The 20558-nt window shown below is 31.3% G+C and overlaps 2 protein-coding genes across 2 annotated transcripts in view; both read left to right on the top strand.

Annotated features, from left to right (window-relative positions):
• The window catches only part of LOC125814014 (uncharacterized), a gene marked incomplete at its 5' end in the record, with an annotated part of 29194 nt that extends 9151 nt beyond the window's left edge, over positions 1-20043 (top strand). The window contains 1 exon segment of the mRNA XM_049493490.1: positions 19961-20043.
• Positions 40-20048, top strand: LOC125814013 (uncharacterized). Its single transcript, XM_049493489.1, has 5 exons — positions 40-114; positions 11312-11503; positions 12390-12600; positions 15069-19813; positions 19961-20048. Exons 1-4 carry the CDS (start codon positions 40-42, stop codon positions 19811-19813), a joined length of 5223 nt encoding a protein of 1740 aa, XP_049349446.1. The 3' UTR covers positions 19961-20048.
• The last annotated feature ends 510 nt before the right edge of the window (positions 20049-20558 follow it).

Genomic DNA, 20558 nt, shown 5'->3' with positions numbered 1-20558 from the left:
AATTAACTATCCTGAAATATTTTCTGCAGGAGGGAAGACATGGTTGTAAATGGTTTGGAGGAACTTTCTGGTGTTTTCTGCTCTGGTGAAATGCCAAACGGGATTTCTGGTCTGGCGAGAAGTCTGTTGAATGTAGATTGATCATTTGTTATAATTCCCTGCTAGTTGTCAATGCCCTTTGTTTTGTATTTAGTTGCTCTAAGGTTCTCTGTGTAATTTACTAAATTTGCACTTAGAGAGATACAATTGCTGAAAAGCTTATTCCTCTGTTCCATGTCTTTAAGATTGGTCCTCTGCATCTTTTTCCAGTTCTAAAGTTATTAAAATTACTTTCTTTAGTTCACATGTTTATCTATCATAATGTTGTGTGTGCAAGCTCTCATGCGCGTATAGATGAGCCATTTGCTAATCCTTTTTGGCTTCCTCACCCATGAAGAAACTTTCTGAAAATCTGATAGAAAAGAAGTTGAGATTTCTCCATCACAACAATGGATGTACACATTCTATGTGGCCTGTTGATTACATGAATCATTTAGTTGGAGTAAACTGACTAAATGACATATTAAAGATTATATATTACTAGTCCTAACAGGACTTTCTAGTTTTCCCTTAAATATCTCTCAATCTGTTTAAATCCCTTAATTATCTCTTGTTTAATTGATTGTTATCACAATTATCAGTACTCTCTCTCTCTCTCTGCTTTGTTCATCATTTTTTTTTGCTACCTTCCACCATTTTTATTATTGTTAATTTAATCAGAAAATACATGGATTGTCATCAATATTGATTCAACACGGAGGTTGATAATTTTACAGGTTTGTTTTTTATGTCGTTTTTATTTTTTATTTTTTTGTACCGATTTAGATTTTTTTTTAGCAGTAACGTGATTACTTTGGATACAATAGGTTCGTTTATCTTGTTTTGAAAGTTAATTCTTCGATAAAAAAATTTTGTTGAATTTTTTTTCTTTTTTTGTATATGTTTTTTGTTAATTTCTTGTTCTTTTTTCGTGACGGTTTTTTTTTGTTATTAGTGAAATGAAATTTTTGTAGTGGGTTCTGATTATTTTATTTGTATCTTTTACTATATCAATTTTGATTTTGTTGTAATAAAGTGACTAATGAAATTGGATACTACGTATTCATTTTTCTCATTTTGATTTTTTTTTTTAGCTTTGTTGGTGCAGTTTGTGTTAAATTCTTCATCTTTTGTAATGAATTTTGATGATTTTTGTATGAAATTTGATTGTAAGAGGTATATTTTAAAAACTTATTTCATACAAATAATAACGAAAATAAATTGTATAAATTGTGGTTTGAATAATGATTTAAACTGTGTGGTTTGTATTTATGAATTGTGGTTTGGTCTAAATACATCTTGCAATTATACATGAGTATTAAAATTGATTCATATTAAATTTCTGACTGTTCAAAATGTGAGAACTTGAGGATCATATGAAAATTGTATGCATTATGGTTTTAAAGACGGTATATAAATAATTTTGTTGGATTTTGCATATGTCATCATCATGACATTATTAAAAATTGATTCATATTAAATTTCTGACTGTTCAAAATGTGAGAACTTGAGGATCATATGAAAATTGTATGCATTATGGTTTTAAAGACGGTATATAAATAATTTTGTTGGATTTTGCATATTTCATCATCATGACATTAATTTTTTTTTTGTTCTCAGGTAGATATATTGATCACATGTAGTCAAAAGGGCACAATAGAAATATATGTGGTTGATATCCACCTGAAGCATCGTCTATAATCATATTTTTGTGCTTGTTTGGTTTATTTCTTTGTTATAAATAGATAAAGTTTTTTTTATTTCTAATTTAATAGATTATGTTTATCGAGTTTTTTTAATTATTAATTTCAGTTTATATACTTGTCGCTTCCACATTTCAAAATTTTGGAGTATGAATACACATAGTGTACTAGTGAGAAATACGAATTTTTAGATCATTTTGTATATAATAATTGATTTATAAACTGATTTTTATTGTTCAAATATTTTGAACTAGTCTATTGTATCAATTTGTATCATATGTGATTTTGAAAAATTTATTGTTCAAATATTTTGAACTCTTCTATTGTATCAATTTGGTATCATATGTGATTTTAAAAAATAAAAACTGTCAACTATATTATATTGATATATATTCAGGTTTCAAAAAATATAGGATTTGAATGTGCTATATGATTATGATTTAATTTGTGGTTTCGTACAAATTATTGTTCAAATATTTTGAACTCTTCTATTGTATCAATTTGATATCATATGTGATTTTAAAAAATAAAAATTGTCAACTATATTATATTGATATATATTTAAGTTTTAAAAAATATAGGATTGAATGTGCTATATGATTATGATTTAATTTGTGGTTTCGTACAAATTATTGTTACAATATTTTGTACTCTTCTATTGTATCAATTTGGTATCATATGTGATTTAAAAAAAATAAACATTGTCAACTATATTATGTTGATATATATTCAGGTTTCAAAAAATATAGGATTTGAATGTGCTATATGATTATGATTTAATTTGTGGTTTCAAACAAATGTTTCTAAACTATTTGAGACTAATATTTTTTTCCAACTACTTGTGTATATAATTGGTTCATAAAATTATTTTTGTGGTTTAATTTTTTTGAACTGATCTACATGTATCAATTTGGTATGATATGTGGTGTTCAAAAATAAATTATTCAACTGTATGATATTGATATATGTTCAAATTAAAGATTATATACATATACTATTCATTCTTTCAAGTAAAGAAGTGTATAAAAATGATTTTGTATGCATATTTATTATATAAAATGTAACCAATCTAATTTTAAAGAAAATTTAGACATAAACAAGTCATTTAAAAAATTTTAAAACCTGTTTTAATACTAATTTACCAAGTTAGAGCAGGGAGAAATTTTTTAGATCTTGAGTAATGGTTGAGATTATTATCTAAAATAAAAAATAAATAAAATTTAAATCAAATAAATTAGAAGTTTGGTAAAACTAAAATTCTTAAATAGTTAGGCAATTACTTTGTAACCGTCATAAAAAAAGCACGTATTTTGTTCTTCTCTTTCCAGCATTAAATACGAAAGTAAAAAATAATTAAAATTTAAATTAAGAAAAATAGAAGACATGTTAAATTAAAATTCCTCAATTGTGGTTAGACAATCACCATGGTAACTGCCATAAAAATATGGTTTTTTTTTTCTCTTTACAACATTAAGTACGGAAATTAAAAACAAATAAATTAGAAGAGCGGTAAAATTTAAATTTCTAAATTATAGTTAGATAATATCTTGGTAATTGTTATAAAAAGAACACGTCTTTTGTTTTCTCTTTCCAACATTAAATACAAAAATAATAAATAAATTTAAATTAATTCAAATTTATTATCACTCGTAATTACGTTGTTATATTAATAATTTCTTATTAGTATATTTATATGATGTTATATTCAAATCTGTTTATGTTTGGCTGCTCTAATATTTATACTATTCTGGTGTTTAGGAAAATCTGTTTTTGTTACATTCCTGTTATGTTTTTGTTTATTTCCCTCAAAGAAAAAAGCGATCATAGTAAAATCTTAGCAGTTAAAAAGCTCAAAAGTAAGCAAATGACTGCAGATTTGTTTATAATAAAACAACAATTCTGCCGCAATCCAAGCTAGATGGGGATTGACTATAATCCATGTACAGACTCACATCAATCAAATCTGTTTATGTTTGGCTGCTCTAGTATTTATACTTTTATGAGTTCATAGTTCCTGCCACAGACCATAGTTAAAGAAAAATAAAACATGATATAAAATTGTAAATATGTGGAGTTCTCGCCTTATATACTTGTCTATTTCATTTTTCGAGAGTCACATTACCTAAATTATGAAAAGAGAAATATATTGTAACAAGTAATATGAAATAGAATGAGTAGTATAATTGTAATAATTTAAATTTAAAATAAATATTAAAGTAGTTCAAGTAATAGGTTTATATTACCCTCGTGCACTTTTAATTGTCATGGTTTCCTTTTGCAGAGTCAAATGATAAGAACTTTGACTAACATTTTACAATATATTTTTTTATCATACTGATATGTAAAAAATTGTAATTTATAGTACTTTTCGTATAATTTTTTAATATCTAATTTTTTGTTTGTTTAAGATATCGAATTAATATAATCTAATTTAACTTTGAAAATTAATCAAATTAACTTTCAAAAAGTGGACAAAGGGAGTATATATTATACATTTATAATTTTGATGCACAAATAAATATTTTCCTAAATTGAATGTGTGTTGTAGATGATAATATTTTCTACTAATGCACCCTATAGCTTACTTTACAGTTTATTTGTGGGAATATATGATAAAGCTTTGTATGTGTTGTTTGTAGGTACCTAACTTGATATTCATTGCGGAGCGATTGAAATTTCTTCACCTTCAAGTTATTAAATTTGAATTTTGAGAATGAAAAAAAGTCACTCTTTCTGTCCAATAATAGTTGTCCACTATACTATTTTGGAATGTTCAACAATAGTTGTCCATTTTATGAAATCAATGGATAATTTTACACTTAGTTCCTAATTTACCCATATCATTAATTATAGTCATTTTCCTATTACATTTTTTCAAGACAATGTATTTATTATATTCAAAGGGTAATATAGTAAAATTACATTTCTATTTATAGTTTCTTAAGAAGTGTGTAAAGTCAATAGTGGATAAGTATTGTTGGACAAATGAAGTATGTTGAGAGCATTGTTTCCAAAATGGGTCTTGTAATACGCGTGATTATAATTTAATAAAACTTTAATATAAATATCTCGATATTTTGGATGGAATGAGTAGGCTGGGCTTAATTTAAAATATTGGCATCCAGGCGCGCCTCTCCTCTTTGAAAAAAAAAGGCTAATGCATCACTATACAAATATCCACTTGCTTCTGTGAGATAGTGACTATTTATTGTACCAAATATCCCTTAGGACACTTTAATTAAGAATAATATTTATTGAACACTTAAATTATTTAATAATTATATTTATCAAACACAAAATGTTGATGTAGCAAAAAAAAAAAAGTATTTCACTTTTGTTTGGTGTGTGTGTTTAGAAAATGAGTTTTTTTTTGGCCGATTATTTTTCATTTATTAAATTAATAATTCATTTTTATTACTACTATTTTGAGTCTTTATGACACATGTCATTGTTTATTTGTTGATTTTCCGTAACATCATCGTGTGAGATACATGCATAATCTTTTGTAGATTGATTTTTAATTTGTGTTTAATAGATATAAACTTCTTACGACTAAAATGTTCAATAGATACTAATTTTAATTAAAATATCTAAGTGGATTATACAAACAATTTAATATCATTTGATTACTTATGCCTTAACTTTTAAGGTTCTTTTTGGGGGAAATTACGTGGATAAACAAATATATTCTAGTTAATTAGCTAACATAGCTATAGTTTGAATTAATTACGGGTCGCAACTTACTTTTAGCTGTAATTACGTCGCTTATACAGATACAAATACAAATTATACATATATATACAATTGTATCACAAATATACATATACAATTAACCTCTCTCCACTCTCTGCCCTCTCTCGCTCGCCTTTCTCCTCCCTCTACCAATCTCGCTCGCCTCTCTCCTCCCTCTTCCAATCTCGCTTGCCATAAATACAAATACATATGTATACTAGTTACATATATACAATTATCTGACAGATATACATATACAGGTCGCCTCTCTCCACTCTCTATCCTCTCTTACTCGCCTCTCAACTCCCTCTCCCAATCTCACTCGTCATATATACAATTACATATGTATATTAATTACATATATACAATTATCTGACATATATACATATATAGTTCGCCTCTCTCCACTCTCTGCCCTCTCTTGCTCGCCTCTCAACTCCCTCTCCCAATCTCGCTCACCTCTCTCCTCCCCCTTCCAATCTCGCTTGTCAAATAAACAAACACATACGTATACCAGTTACATATATACATTATTTGACAAATATACATATACAATTTGTCTCTCTGCCCTCTCTTGCTCACCTCTCTCCTCCCTCTTAATTGTAGCTACGAATCGTAATTAGCAAACTATAACTATGAAGCATAATTAAGTTATTTTTGAGTTGTTATATACAAAAATTCCCCTTGTTTTTTCCCATATATGCTTATGACTCATGAGCATAGGAAAATCCAAGTAACTTGCCAATCTTTTTCTTACAGTAACTTTTTGAGCTGGACTTGAGTATGTTGAAAGGAGCTTCTCGAAATTATTATATTGGGCTTCCGCACAACTATCTAGTCGATAGGTCCAAGTAACAATAATACAGGCCCTGAGATTCAATAGGGATCAAATCAAGCTATATAATTGAACTAAATAACGGAAAAAACAACTCCGTGTTACTACTTTTGTAATGAGAAATTTTAATAGTTCAATTAATTGACTATTAAATCTTTTACGTGAAAGTTCATTCCCCACCTTGTAAGAACAAAAATTAAATGTGTGTACTCCCGAGTCCCCTGAGGACACCCAACATAAATTTGTCAATCTTTATTTTTTTTTTGTCTATTATCCTCTTTCATGAAAAAATTAAAGTATTTTGATATTGTAATTTGTACATATAAATGTCCTTTTCAAACCACTTTCTATGAAGAAGACATAAATGTTGTCCCAATACTATATGTACACACATTTTGATTGTTAATATACATGTTAAGGTTACTGGTTGATCTCTCATAACTTAGAGTCAATTCCCTAAATGGTCACCCAAGTTTAGGGAATTGCCTTGAAATATCATTTATATTTCATTTAGGACTAAAATATCACTCAACTATCACTATTTTCCTCCAAATATACTTGACACTCCAAAAGCCTCACTCTCTCCTAGTTGGCATGATATGTCATTAAAGTTTTTTTTTTTAATAACAGACTAATTTAATTCATTAAACTCATTTAACTAAAATAATGATCATATTATTATTTTTTAAAAATATATTAGTTTATTAAGAATAATTTTTCATACTTAAGAATCTTTTATCATAATTATTTTTTATATTTTTTATGCAATGAAGAATAGTTTTTTAAAACTTACCATAATATCATCAATTTTGAATAATTATAAACACATATATTCAAAAAGATATTGATAAATAAATCACTTATGAATGTCAACTTACATCAATTAATCATATATTATATAATGGCTCAATAATATTAAAGGTCAATTTACTATTAAAAAATAATTAATTTGGTCCTTTGAAATCCATTATACTTACAATATCTTTTTTTCTGAAAAGAAAATAGAAAGTGAATAATATTTATATTAGAAAATAAAATTTTGATCTTTATTTATCACTAAATTAATCTCATAGAATATGTATATTATTGAATTAAAATAGTCAATTCAATTAATTATTACTTGTATTTCATAAATTTGGGATGAGATAAGAATATATATTGGTGTTTAATTGTATGAGAAGTTAAAATATAATATAATATAGAATAAAAAATAAAAAATAAAATAAAATTAAATAATAATTTTCTCTTTCATACCAACATTTTTGTCAACCTTACAAATTTATTTGAATACTTTAATGAAAAAAATTGCTTAAAAATTTCAAATAATTTACTTAGAAATTTTAAAAATTACCAGGTAATAATTGCATACAGAAGTTTTTTCATTGAATTTTGTTTGGTAAAAATATATAAAGGAATTAGTTTTTTTTTATAATCTTCATAAATTCTCATGTAATTTATATATTTGTTTTGTAGAGACATAAGTTTGGTGAATTAAATAGGTCTATTATTTTTTTAAATGATGATTTAATGACATGACAAGAATAGAAGGAGACTTTTGAGGTATTTAATATTGTTTTTTAGATAAAAAAATATAATATTATTCACTTTCTATTTTTTCAAAAAAATAAAAATTGTAAGCATGAATTTCAAAATACACAATTAATATTATTGTAATAGTTAATTTACCTTTAATATTATTGATTCATTATACAATTTATGATTAATTGATGTAATTTAGCATTTATGAGTGATTTGTATATCAATATTTTTTTGAATGTATGTGTTTATAAGTATTCAAAATTGATGATTTTATAGTACGTTTTAAAAGCCTATTCTTCATAACATAAAAAAAATAAAAAGTTTAATTATGATAAAAGATTCTTAAGTATGAAAATTTATTTTTAATAAATTAATATATCTTTTTAAAAAATAATATGATCATTATTTTAGTTAAATGAGTTTAATGAATTAAATTAGTCTATTATTAAAAAAAAGACTTTAATGACATGTCATGTCAACTAGGAGAGAGCGGGACTTTTGGAATGTCAAATATATTTGGAGGAAAATAGTGATAGTTGAGTGATATTTTGGTCCTAAATGAAACATAAATGATATTTTAAGGCAATTCTCTAAACTTGAGTGACCATTTAGAGAATTGACTCCATAACTTATGCTGATCTTTTTATTTTATTTTATTTTTAAAAAAAGTTGAAATAATGGTTCAAGGCAAGGTATCTTCATTAGAATAAAAGATATACAGAATGTCATATTTATATCAGGTAGCTTATGTCACAACAAATGAAGTAATTGTGTCAGTTGGCACTTCACGTCAATTATACATTGCATTATATTATATGTTGGTACAATTTGTGAATAGCAAAGACGTGGAAAGAAATATCCCATTGTCAAAAGTTGTAAAGGTCGTTAACAACTTTTTATTTAAATAACTAGATAATGTTGCCTTTGCTATGCACGGGCCCAATAATATAAATGGTATGTTTTGGGGCTAATAATCGAATTTTTGAAGCGATTGTTTGCGTGGATAAAGGAATAAGTTTTTTTATTACAAACTTGTACTTTCTTTGACGCTATTTAAGGCATAATAAGACTACCCACATACAACATTTTGTAAATATTTTATGTTGTCAATTATCATGATTTATAGTATTTTTACGATAGATTCACTTCAAGAATCAGTGAAATTTTTTGTATTTTTTTCAAAACATATTTTATGTTGTCAATTATCATGATTTATAGTATTTTTACGCAATTTTTAAATATAAAAAAAAATAAGACAAATAAATTAAAATGGACCCAATATATGTTATTTTTGTTGTCTCAATTTATGTGACACAAATGAAATTTGGAGAGTCATCCAAATTTTCATATTTTTTTTAAAAAAATGTTTTAAGTTATTAGTTATTGTGATTTATAATATTTTTATTTAACTTTGAAATAACGTACATTATTGGTCACTTTGTCCTAATTTATGTGATATGGATAAAATTACAAAATTAACCCTTTTAAAATGTCTTTCAGATATTTTAAGTTGTTAATTATTATTATTATTTATAATACTTTTTTGGTAATTTTAAAATGACATGTGTTATTTTTTCTGTCCCAATATATGTGAGCCTGAATTCTGAGAGTTGACCTATTTTATTATATAACTTTTAAATATTTTAAATTGGTAATTATTGTAATTTTTAATGCTTTTTAAGTCATTTGTAAATGATATATGTTGCTTCCTTGATTGAGACTTTTCCATTTGTGAAATATATACTAAACTCCCTTTTATAATATAGTAGAATTAAAAGGGAGTTTATTATAGTAGAATTAAAAAGGAGTTTATGCCCACGTTCTATTATATTTATATATTATACTTGAGCATAAACTTCTTTTTAAAAGTCCCACAAGTATAATATATAATATTTAAGATTGGGAAAAGTCTCAATCTTGAATATTATATATTATACTTGGCCCTAAACTCCCTTTTATAATATAGTAGAAGTAGAAAGAAAACACTAATCTATGAAAAAAGGCATAACGATGACCCCACAAACCCATAATGTATGAAAATGACTACAAAGGCTCCCTGTGAAGTCTTCTACATTCTTTATAAAATTAACTTGCTATTATGTCTTAATTAGTTTTTTGAAGATATGAATCAATTGTAAGGAAATTCTGATGCATGCCTGCAATAACTTGTGATGTGAGTAAATAAAAGTTATTGTTTCAATTTTAGCAAAACGAAAAATGGAAATAGTTCTGGAATAGCTTGATTTTTCCAATCAAAAGATGAAAATACATCTAAAACAGTTATCGTTCTCTTAATATTTATTTTTTTAAACAATCGTACGTCCAAGGGTGGAGTTGCAGCCATGTAAGGGTTGTTAGGCGAACACCTTTTGTTGGAATATTATATTGTGTATATAGGTAAAACATCGTCTAATATTTGTATATATAATAAATTGAACTGTAGGTTTTTGTATTATTTAGTTATTAAGTGATATGTAATTTAATTTTTAAATTTGGGTGCACCCACTCATTAAGAAAAAAAAAGTTTCGTGCACCCACTCCGTTAAAAAAAAAAATTTATCGACTTTTCTAAAGTTTGAACACCCTTGAGGAAATTCCTAGCTCCGCTACTGTGTATGTCATGTAAATCAAATTGTTCTCAAGGAAGGGTAATATGAAACGTAAACATGTTCATGAATTTCCAAATAACTTAGAGAGTGGGATCGACTGATGCAAAGACTAGCTAGAGGAAACGACAAATTTGATTCTTCCTAAGTAAGTGGCATTAGTTACTTTCTTGGAAAAAGATAGCAAAGTTAGGGAAGATACCATAGAAACCAATGAACATTTAAAGGTCAATATGCTCCGTACCAACTTCTTTTCTCCCTTTGTCTTCTAAAACTTCATTTCCAAGGTACGATGATAGGCAATTACCCCCTTTTCCTCCGTCTATTTTTATCTATCCATTATTCATAATCTATCAAGCTATGTGAGTACTCCCCCATTCCCCTTTATTAGATCAAAATTGACTATTGACTATATTTTTACTCCTTCATTAAGACGACTGTTCGATTAATAAAAAATTTGTATCACATATACTTCTAAGAGTTCATTTGTTAAAGAAAAAGAAGGAAAATTGGGGGAAATTATGGTTATTGTCCTTCTCAATAGTCATTGAAAATTTAAAACTTTTTTTCGTAAAATATAAATATACATTTTTGCATTATAATATTCATAAATTATGCTTTACGTCCTTAAAATTTTTATGACTCGCTAGACATAAGTTGGAAAAAATTAAAGATGGCCCACCTCGTCAATACCTAGGACTAGGAGTCTACTAGATTTCTTCAAGGAGTGAGTTTTCAACAGTTTCCATCTACACTCTCTATAAATTCCTCAAACAAAACACCTCTCTCATTGTACTATTATAAGCATATATATTCAGTTTTATTTTGGTGATCATCGATCGACAGTGGGAATGGGTACACCAAAGGAGCACATAGAAGAAATAAGGAGAAGCAAGTTCTCAATAGGAGGTGAAGCAAATCCACTTACAGAGGATCTTCATCAGGCTGTTAAGAATCTATCTGCTGAGCTTTATGCTAAGGATGTCCATTTCCTCATGGAACTCATTCAGGTTCTTGCTTTGTTTCTGCCTAAACTAATTACTACTCCGTATATGTACAGTTCGACAAAACTTATTACTCCAATATGTATATATATTTTGTAAACTAGTCGAGTGAATTGTTTAGGATATTATATGGCTTTTTTTCTTACTTTCTATTTATCTTTTTTCGATCATTTATTATTGGTGTTTTATTTGATCATAATGTCAGTCACACTACAATATGTAGATAATATCTTGGAGTTTGGCTATATTTTTAGTATTAATGTTTAAAGTAGTTTACATGAAATTTTTTTCAGCAGAAATGGTTTTATTTTAAATGAAATCATTTTGTTTATATTTTTTTTTGGCTGTAAAAGTAGTCATAGTAGTAGTAGCAGCATAATAAAGTATTTTATGTGTGGGTTGTAATTTTGACAAAAGGCCAGCAAGATTGCCTAGTAAAATAGTAACTCTAACCAGTTGTAATAAGTTAGCCTATTTTGATAATCTTACTGCCATTGCGAAACATTACTACAATACTACCTACTATATATGTTTGTACTTGTTTAAAAATATAGTATATTAACCTTTAAAAAAGAAAGAAAAAAAAAAGACAAGCAACATTGAGTGATTGTAAAAAACCATTCTTGGTACTTGTAGTAAGTGTCCATACACATTACTGAAAATAATTTTCATTTTTATTTCTACAATTTAGCACATTAAGAAAACGACATTTTTATTTCAATCTTAATATTAACTAGTATTAATTAATTTCTCAAGAAGACATTTTGAAATGCTAATACTCAGGAGTATATATTGTAATAAAATATACATTAATTCCCCCTTAATGCAGCAAGTCAGGCAGGCGTACGTATATATAAAAAGGTGTGAGTGGTAATTATATTTGTAATTGCAGAATGCGGAGGATAACGAGTACGAGGAAGGCGTGGATCCCTCGCTGGAATTCGTGGTAACTTCAAAAGATATTACGGAGACCGGAGCTCAGGCGACGCTTTTGATCTTCAACAACGAAAAAGGATTCTCCCGGAAGAACATTGAGTCCATATGCAGCGTCGGCCGTTCCACCAAGAAGGGCAATCGCAAGCGTGGATACATCGGCGAAAAAGGTACTTAATCTCCCCAATTCTCTACTGTAAATCAACTCATTATTCATATCTGGGTCTCTTTTTGTTTACTAGCTTATACTATGCTGTCAAAATTAAACCCCAACTCTCGTTTGCCCCCTCATTTATTAGCTCAAACAATTTTAATTCATTAAATATTGGATTGGATTGGATTGGGTCGGGTATTGACCAGTTTAATGATCCATTAATTACTTGACCCGACCAAATTTGGATTGGATTTGAATCTCGACTTATTTGTTGTCTTGATCCATTATTATCCGCTTTAATTTGACCCAACTCACCCAATTGTTAACTGGTTAGAGAACCTGCTATACATGGTTAGACTTTTTTTTTGTTTTAAGGAAATTTCCTCTAATATCATAAGTGAAAGATAAATTATACAGTCCAAGACGAAAAAGAGAAAATCAAGCAAATAAGAAAAAGTACATTTGCATAAATCTATAATAAACATAAATGTAAGTTTTCTAGTATTTCTTTTCATTCCTATTCAAATGACGTTCAACAGTAATATTATTAAGGCATAATACATATATTGGACCCTAAACTTGGCTTCAAATTTTAACTTTGACCTCCAACTTTCAAAGTGCACAAACAGATACTTTAACTATCCAACTTTTAAATAAATAAACACACGATTTTTGCAGCCAAAGAGCGTGAAATGCAAACGCTCCAACGTGTATTAGTGAGCCACTCAATGGCTGCCAACTAATTAAATATTTTACACGTCATTTTAGAACTAAAAAAAATTAAAATTAATTTTAATTTATATACAAGAATCAAAATTAATTCTTCCTAATGGTTTTTAGAGCTTGGAGCTCATTGTTTGACGGAGCTTAGAGGTTTGTTGATGGTTGGCTTCTTGGTTTAGGTGTTTGTGGTTGTTGGGTCTGTTTTCATGGGGTTTGGGGGGGGGGGGTCATTTGGATTCTCGCCGGAGATGGCGGATCTGATGGGTTTGGGTCGGGTATTTGGTGGGTTTAGCGAATTTGAAGCTCGTTCACTTCATGGTTCACTTCATGGGTTGTGCTCCGGTGTGAGGAAGAAGGAGAATGGCTGGGTATTTGGTGGCGTTTTGCCTGAAAAAGAAGAAAATGAACGGAGGTTTTGGGTTGCCGGAGATTGGCCGGAATCTGGGGGTAGAGTTGTCATTTCAGCATTTTTTTACTGTTGTGGGACTCGAAAATTACTCCTAACTCGCGCAGAATACGTGCACATCACGCGTTTTGCCAAGTAGGATTCGCGTGATTATTTATTAAAAGGTTGGATAGTTAAAGTGCCTGTTTGTGCACTATGAAAGTTGGAGGTCAAAATTAAAATTTGAAGTCAAGTTTAGAGTCCAATATATGTATTATGCCTATTAGTAATATGTGATAAGAAAATGCAAATAAGAAAATGTTTCATAGTCATCATAAATCATTTCTCCTTTATGTTTTTCCAATAGTTTAGAAACTATGGTTTTAGAATACTTAATTTGCTTAGAAGACACATTTAATAATAGTGGAAAAAATATAACACGTGCAGATTGGTTCATAAAGCTGACTCTGACTTGTTTGGAATGATGTTTTAGTTAACAGGTCTTGAATCGTTTGAGCTTGCCTGACCATAAATCGTTTTAGTTAACACCTAATATCTTGTACTTCCCATTATGTCTTTCTCTAGACTGTTTTTGTCTTGAGTCGGGGGTGTATCGGAAAAAGCCTCTCTACCTCAACTCTAAGGTAGAGGTAAGGTTTGCCTACACTCTTTTCCCTTGATACCATTGTGTTGGATGACATTGGATATGTTGTTGTATAAAGGAAAACCTTGCTTTCATCAAAATGAAGTGCTATCTTTTCTGTTCTTTTTCCTCTATACTAAACAAGAGTTACAAGAGCGAACACTGATATCTTATTAGTATTTCTTTGATTAGTGGATCTCTGATAGTTTTTAATGAGGAGTTTAGGTTTGTTTCCATTTAACCTCATCATCCCTTTTTTTAATGCCAAAATGATCTGTTTAAATACGTTACATTTCAGTTAAAATTTTGCCTTGAGATGTCAGGTGATAGTCCAGCATGTGTTAGTTTTCATCTTTATAATTCAACTTTCAAATATTTGGAGTTGGGCACACAAAAGAGACCCTTAAACTTGCATTGTAGTCTAGAAAAACTGCATATGATTTTTTCCCTTCAGAGACCAATTCAAGATATATTCACGTCCAACTTCAATAAGTCTGTTCTTGATCATGGATTTATACCTGACTGCCCTTTGTTTGCTTCTTCTTCTTTTCATATTACATTATCTTTTGAATAGAAAATTGATCATTTTCTAGTTTCTTGATGAGTTTTATTAACGGAATGCATTTGGATTTGATGAATCTTTATTAGTTTTTCTTTACTTAATTGAATATGCATATACCTTATCCCAATTTGTAACTTGTTTCTAAAAGAACTTGTTGCATTTTTCTCTCAGGCATTGGCTTCAAGAGTGTGTTTCTCATCACTGCTCGCCCCTACATCTTCAGCAACGGGTATCAGATACGATTCAGCGAGGAACCTTGCCAGCACTGCAATGTAGGCTATATTGTACCTGAATGGGTGGAGGCAAACCCAACTCTTTCAGTTATTAGACAAGTCTATGGATCTTCTGCTACCCTTCCAGCCACAACTTTAGTGCTTCCGCTGAAATCTGACAAGGTGAAACCTGTTAAACAGAAGCTTTCCAGCATTCATCCTGAAGTTCTTCTCTTTCTTTCAAAGATAAAGAAGCTCTCAGTCAGGGAAGACAATGAGGATCCCAGGCTTAACACAGTCAGTGCTATTTCCATTTCTAGTGAGACTGATTTTGTTAAGAAGAAAAACATTGATGCTGAATCCTACCTGCTCCATCTCTCAGCTGATGAAAAATCTGGTCTGGGGGAATGCAGTTACTACATGTGGAAACAAAAGTTTCCTGTCAGGCGGGAGCATAGGGTGGATAGAAGAATGGAAGTTGATGAGTGGGTAATCACTCTAGCTTTTCCCAACGGAGAGCGCCTCAACAGGGGAACAAGCTCTCCTGGGATTTATGCTTTTCTTCCCACAGAGATGGTTACAAACTTCCCCTTCATTATTCAGGCTGACTTTCTTCTAGCATCGTCAAGGGAGACGATCCTTCTGGATGACATATGGAACCAGGGCATTCTTGACTGTGTTCCTTCTGCTTTTGTCAATGCTTTCACTTCACTTGTGAGATCTAGTGAAGATGCTCCCATTTCTACTCTGACTCATATGTTTGGCTTTCTGCCAGTGAATGAATCTCCTTATCCAATTCTTAATCATGTGAGAGACTCCATTAAAAGAAAACTGTTGGATGAAAGTATCATTCCATGTGAGTCATATGTGAAACAACAGTTCTTTCAGAAACCCAATGACGTTGGTAGGTTGTTTCCTGCTTTCTGGAATCTGCTGACCAAGGCGAGGAAGCAGGGGGTTGTATTGCATAGCATCTCATCCCATGGAAGATTCATCGTAAACTCAGCTTTTGATAAGGAGATGTACAACCACATTTTGAACTTTCTGGAAGTGAAACAAGTTGACCATGGATGGTATGCAAAGTGCATTCAGAGTTCCAATTTTGTTTTGGGAGTCTCAGAGGATGTTTACTTAGAACTTTTAGCATTTGTTGCTGAGAGATGGTCGTCTTCTTTCAAGACAACTGAGATGATGAACATTCAACTTTTGAAGTACGTTGATTTTGATGACGATGTAGTTTTGTGTAGCATATATGAAGCGCTCAATGGTGATCATTCGTTGCTTTTATCTCGTGAACCTGGTCACATCTCTTGGCTGATCAACTGGAACTCAGAATTTCGTTTTGTCAATCATCTTTTCTTTGCCAAATCAACACAAGCAGCAGTCGGGGATCATTCTAAAAGTCAGACAGTTTTGGATTGGCTTAAAGATGAGGTCAAGGTGAGATCTGTGAATGTGCATGACTATGCTGTTCTGCTTCTTAACTCACACAGTGATGATAGAAAGATTGCTATGGCTTTAGCCCACTTCTTACATCAGTCCCTTACAAGGAACTATTTATATAAAGATCAAGTTGCTGCTTTATGCCGTAAACTGCCGCTTGTTGATCACTATGGACATGTCACGAGACAGAGGAAAGGGGTAGTGGTGCCTGCAAATGGAAGTAAATGGGCGCAGTTGATTGGTTCAAACCCATGGAAAGATGAAGGCTATGTTGTGCTTGGAGAAGATTATTTGCATTCTGGCAGCTATGCTGGAGTTTGTATCAGCAAGGAAGAGCTTTTGGCCTTTCTCAAGAACAATGTTGCAGCTATGGACATTCCAGACCTACCCCCTCCTGATGCAGAAATTTCTAGTATGGCTTCTCCACTGACCAAGGAAAATGCATTGCTAATGTTAGATTGGATTCGTAAGATGAAAAGGAACAGGTTTTCCTTTCCAAAAAGATTCTTGACCTGCATAAGGGAGGGAAGCTGGCTGAAGGTATCACTAAGTGGTAGCCCAGGCTACAGACCTCCATCAAAATCATTCTTCCATACTTCATCATGGGGACATCTGCTGCAAAATAGATCAGTTATTGTAGATATTCCATTAGTGGATCAGGGGTTTTATGGCAGTGAGCTAATACAGTACAAGGAGGAGTTAAGTACAACAGGTGTCATGTTTGAATTTAAAGAGGCATGTGAATACATTGGACAACATTTTATGTCTCTGGCAACTTATTCTACTTTAACCAAAGTCCATGTGATGTCAATACTCAATTTCATCAAGTATCTGCGGGAGAAATATCTTTCCCCAGATACCTTCATCAATAGCATAAAGGATAGACCGTGGTTGCAGACTACTCAAGGTGAGAAGAGCCCACAAGAGTCTGTTTTCTTGGACAGTGAGTGGGATGCTGCCTCACAGATCAGTGACATTCCATTTATTGATAATAAGCATTATGGGAGTGCAATTCTTTCCTTTAAAACAGAACTAAAGCTGCTTGGAGTGGTGGTTGGTTTTAATCAAAATTACCAGCTCGTTGTTGACAACTTGAGATCTCCAACACGCTTAGGTTGCCTGAGTTCTGATGCTTTGTTCTTGATCCTGAAGTGTATTCGCAACCTGAGATCATCTGAAAAAATATGCAGGGCACTTAAGGATAACAAATGTATGAAGTCCATAAACATGGGGTGGAAAACTCCAGCTAAATGTGTTTTGCTTGATCCTGTGTGGGGCTGCCTGCTGCAGGTGTTTTGCAGTTTTCCTCTTATTGATACAAATTTCTATGGAAGCAATATCTTGTCATTTAAACGCGAGTTGCAGAAATTAGGGGTGGTGGTTAATTTTGAGGAGGCAACTAAAGCTTTTGTTGCTGTGTTCAGGCAGCAGACATCTAAGGGTTCATTAAACAAAGATAGTGCTCATTCCCTTCTTTCATGTTACAGAAAGTTAAAGAAAACTAGCTTTAATTTTCCTTCAGATCTTAAGAGTTGCATTCAAGAGGTCGAGTGGTTGCGAACTCGAACTGGTGATAAATTACCTAAAGAATGCATACTTTTTGATTCAGCTTGGGAAGCTCTCTCTTCAATCTCTTTGTTGCCTTTTATTGATGATAGTGAGGCTCGGTACGGAAGGAGCATTCATGAGTATAAGGATGAACTTAAGAGTTTGGGAGTTGCGGTGACTTTTGAAAGTGGGGCAAAGTTTGTGCCTGCAAGCCTACGATTTTCTGATGACCCTAGCGTCATTACTGTTCCAGCGGCAATCTCATTGTTAGTGTGCTTGCAGAAATTGGAGGTGGATAATAATGATTATCTGATTGCTTTGCGGTTAAAGCTTGCTAGAAAATGGATGAAGACTAATGCTGGTTACAGGTCACCAGATAAGTGTTTTTTGTTTGGTCCTCAGTGGAATCCTATCTTACTGCCTGAAGATGGTCCTTTCATCGATGAAAACTTTTATGGCTCCAACATAGGATCATATAAGAAAGAGCTCAAGTCTCTTGGTGTTGTAGTTGAAATTGGAGATGGATGCTCTTTGCTTGCTGATTATCTTGATTCACATTCCAGCAGGATTACTATCACTCGGATCTATAAGTACTTGAGCAAGTTCAACTGGGAACCAGCAAAAGAAGATGCTAGAAAAATATGGATTCCAAATGGTGATAACGATGGAGATTGGGTGAATTGTGATGATTGTGTTCTGCATGACAAAAGTGGTTACTTTGGCCTGCAGTTGCATGTCCTAGAGAAGCACTACGACAGGGAACTGCTCAGTTTCTTCTCCAAATTAGGTGTCAAAAGCAATCCTTCTCTTGATGATTTTATCAAGCTATGGAATTCATGGGAAAATGCTGGCCGCAGTTTGTCACAATCAGAGTGCCAAACTTTCTGGGAGTTCATTGTGAAGCACTGGAGCTCACGAACTGAGAAATTTCTGTCTGAAAACTTGTCAAAACTTCCTGCAAGTTCAGGCTTGAAAAAGGAAATTTTGATGCTTGACAAACGTGATGTTTTTATTGGTGATGATCTCTATCTGAAGGATTTATTTGAAAAGTCTTCTTCTCATCACTTGTTCGTTTGGTATCCACAACCAAGCTTGCAATCTTTGCCTCGACAGGAGCTACTTGAAATTTACAGCAAAATTGGTGTTCGTAATTTGTCTGAATCTGTTTTGAAGAAAAGCCTGTCTTCTGTTAATTGTGATGGACTTAAGCAGGTGCAGCCAAAAGAAATCTTCATTGGGGGGAGGGGTTTGTTTAAGTTAATTCTTGGCTTCCTTGCTGATCCTTTACTTCAAATGGAAGTGCATAAGAGACATGAAGCTCTCAAATGCCTCATGGATGTCAGTATTTTTGCGACATTAGAACCAATAACTATGGATTGCAGTTTGTCACTTTCTTCTGGAGAAGTCCTGAATGTGGAAGTGAGCCGAATGATTTGTTGGGAAAGAAAAAGTTCAAAGATCTTCCTACAGAAGCTGGACAAATCAGGTGGTTACAAAAGCAAGCTTGAGTATGCGACATATTTCTCTGAAGTTGTTACTGAGGGAATTCTAAAGGAGAAAGAAGATTTTGTTCCTCAACTGGCTGAATTGATCAAGTTGGGGTTCATCCTGGAATTTGACGAGGCAGCTATTGAGTTCTTGATGAAAACAGAGAATCTGCAGATATTTTTGGAGGATGAAGAATTTCTCTCCTCTGCCTTCACTTCTGAATAGGTATTTATGTGTATTAAATCTCCCATCCCCATTATTTAACCCCGTATATCTTGTAAAATGTTTATGTTGAAACATGCTCATCTACTTCTCTCTGGTTGAGATACAAAATCCGAGTACTGACTATCCTGAAATAATTTGTTTGTGCAGGAGTGAAGACATGGTTGTAAATGGTCTGGAAGAACTTTTTGATTGACTGAGGCCCTCTGTAGATGCCAAATGGGATTTCTGGTCTGTTGAATGAAGATTGATCATTTGTTATAATTCCCTGCTAGTTGTCAATGCCCTTTGTTTTGTATTTAGTTGCTCTAAGGTTCTCTGTGTAATTTACTAAATTTGCTCTTAGAGAGATACAATTGCTGAAAAGCTTATTCCTCTGTTCCATGTCTTTAATTCTGCATCTTTTTCCAGTTTTATAATAATTGAAATTATTCTCTTTAGTTCACATGTTTATCTACCATAATGTAGTGTGTGCAAGCTCTCATGCGTGTATAGATGAGCCATTTGTGAATCCTTTTTGGCTTCCCCATCCATGAAGAAACTTTCTGAAAATCTGGTAGAAAAGAAGTTGAGATTTCTCCATCACTTGATTTGCTAAAGTATAGTTTACTACGTGTTGACCAGAACAAGAAAAAGAAGAAGACATTCTGGAATTAAGAGGTATATACAATCTCTTAAGTCTATACAATTAATATTAATTTCTGAGTTTTTCATTACAGTGGACCTGCTATTTGATTTGCTAAATTAT

The sequence above is a fragment of the Solanum verrucosum genome, unplaced genomic scaffold (genome assembly GCF_900185275.1).
Source record: "Solanum verrucosum unplaced genomic scaffold, falcon-dt-bn FXZP01000205.1, whole genome shotgun sequence".
Classification (NCBI taxonomy): Eukaryota; Viridiplantae; Streptophyta; class Magnoliopsida; order Solanales; family Solanaceae; genus Solanum; species Solanum verrucosum.
The sequence above is the reverse complement of the archived record's forward strand: the minus strand, read 5'-3'. Positions and strand labels throughout refer to the sequence as shown.

Excerpts from the sequence above, each read along its gene's own strand:
- LOC125814013 (XM_049493489.1), top strand. The coding sequence starts at position 40 with ATGGTTGTAAATGGTTTGGAGGAACTTTCTGGTGTTTTCTGCTCTGGT. Across the intron at positions 115-11,311 it reads CAAACGGGATTTCTGGTCTG|TTTTATTTTGGTGATCATCG; the intron begins GCGAGAAGTCTG and ends ATATATATTCAG. Across the intron at positions 12,601-15,068 it reads TGGATACATCGGCGAAAAAG|GCATTGGCTTCAAGAGTGTG; the intron begins GTACTTAATCTC and ends TTTTTCTCTCAG.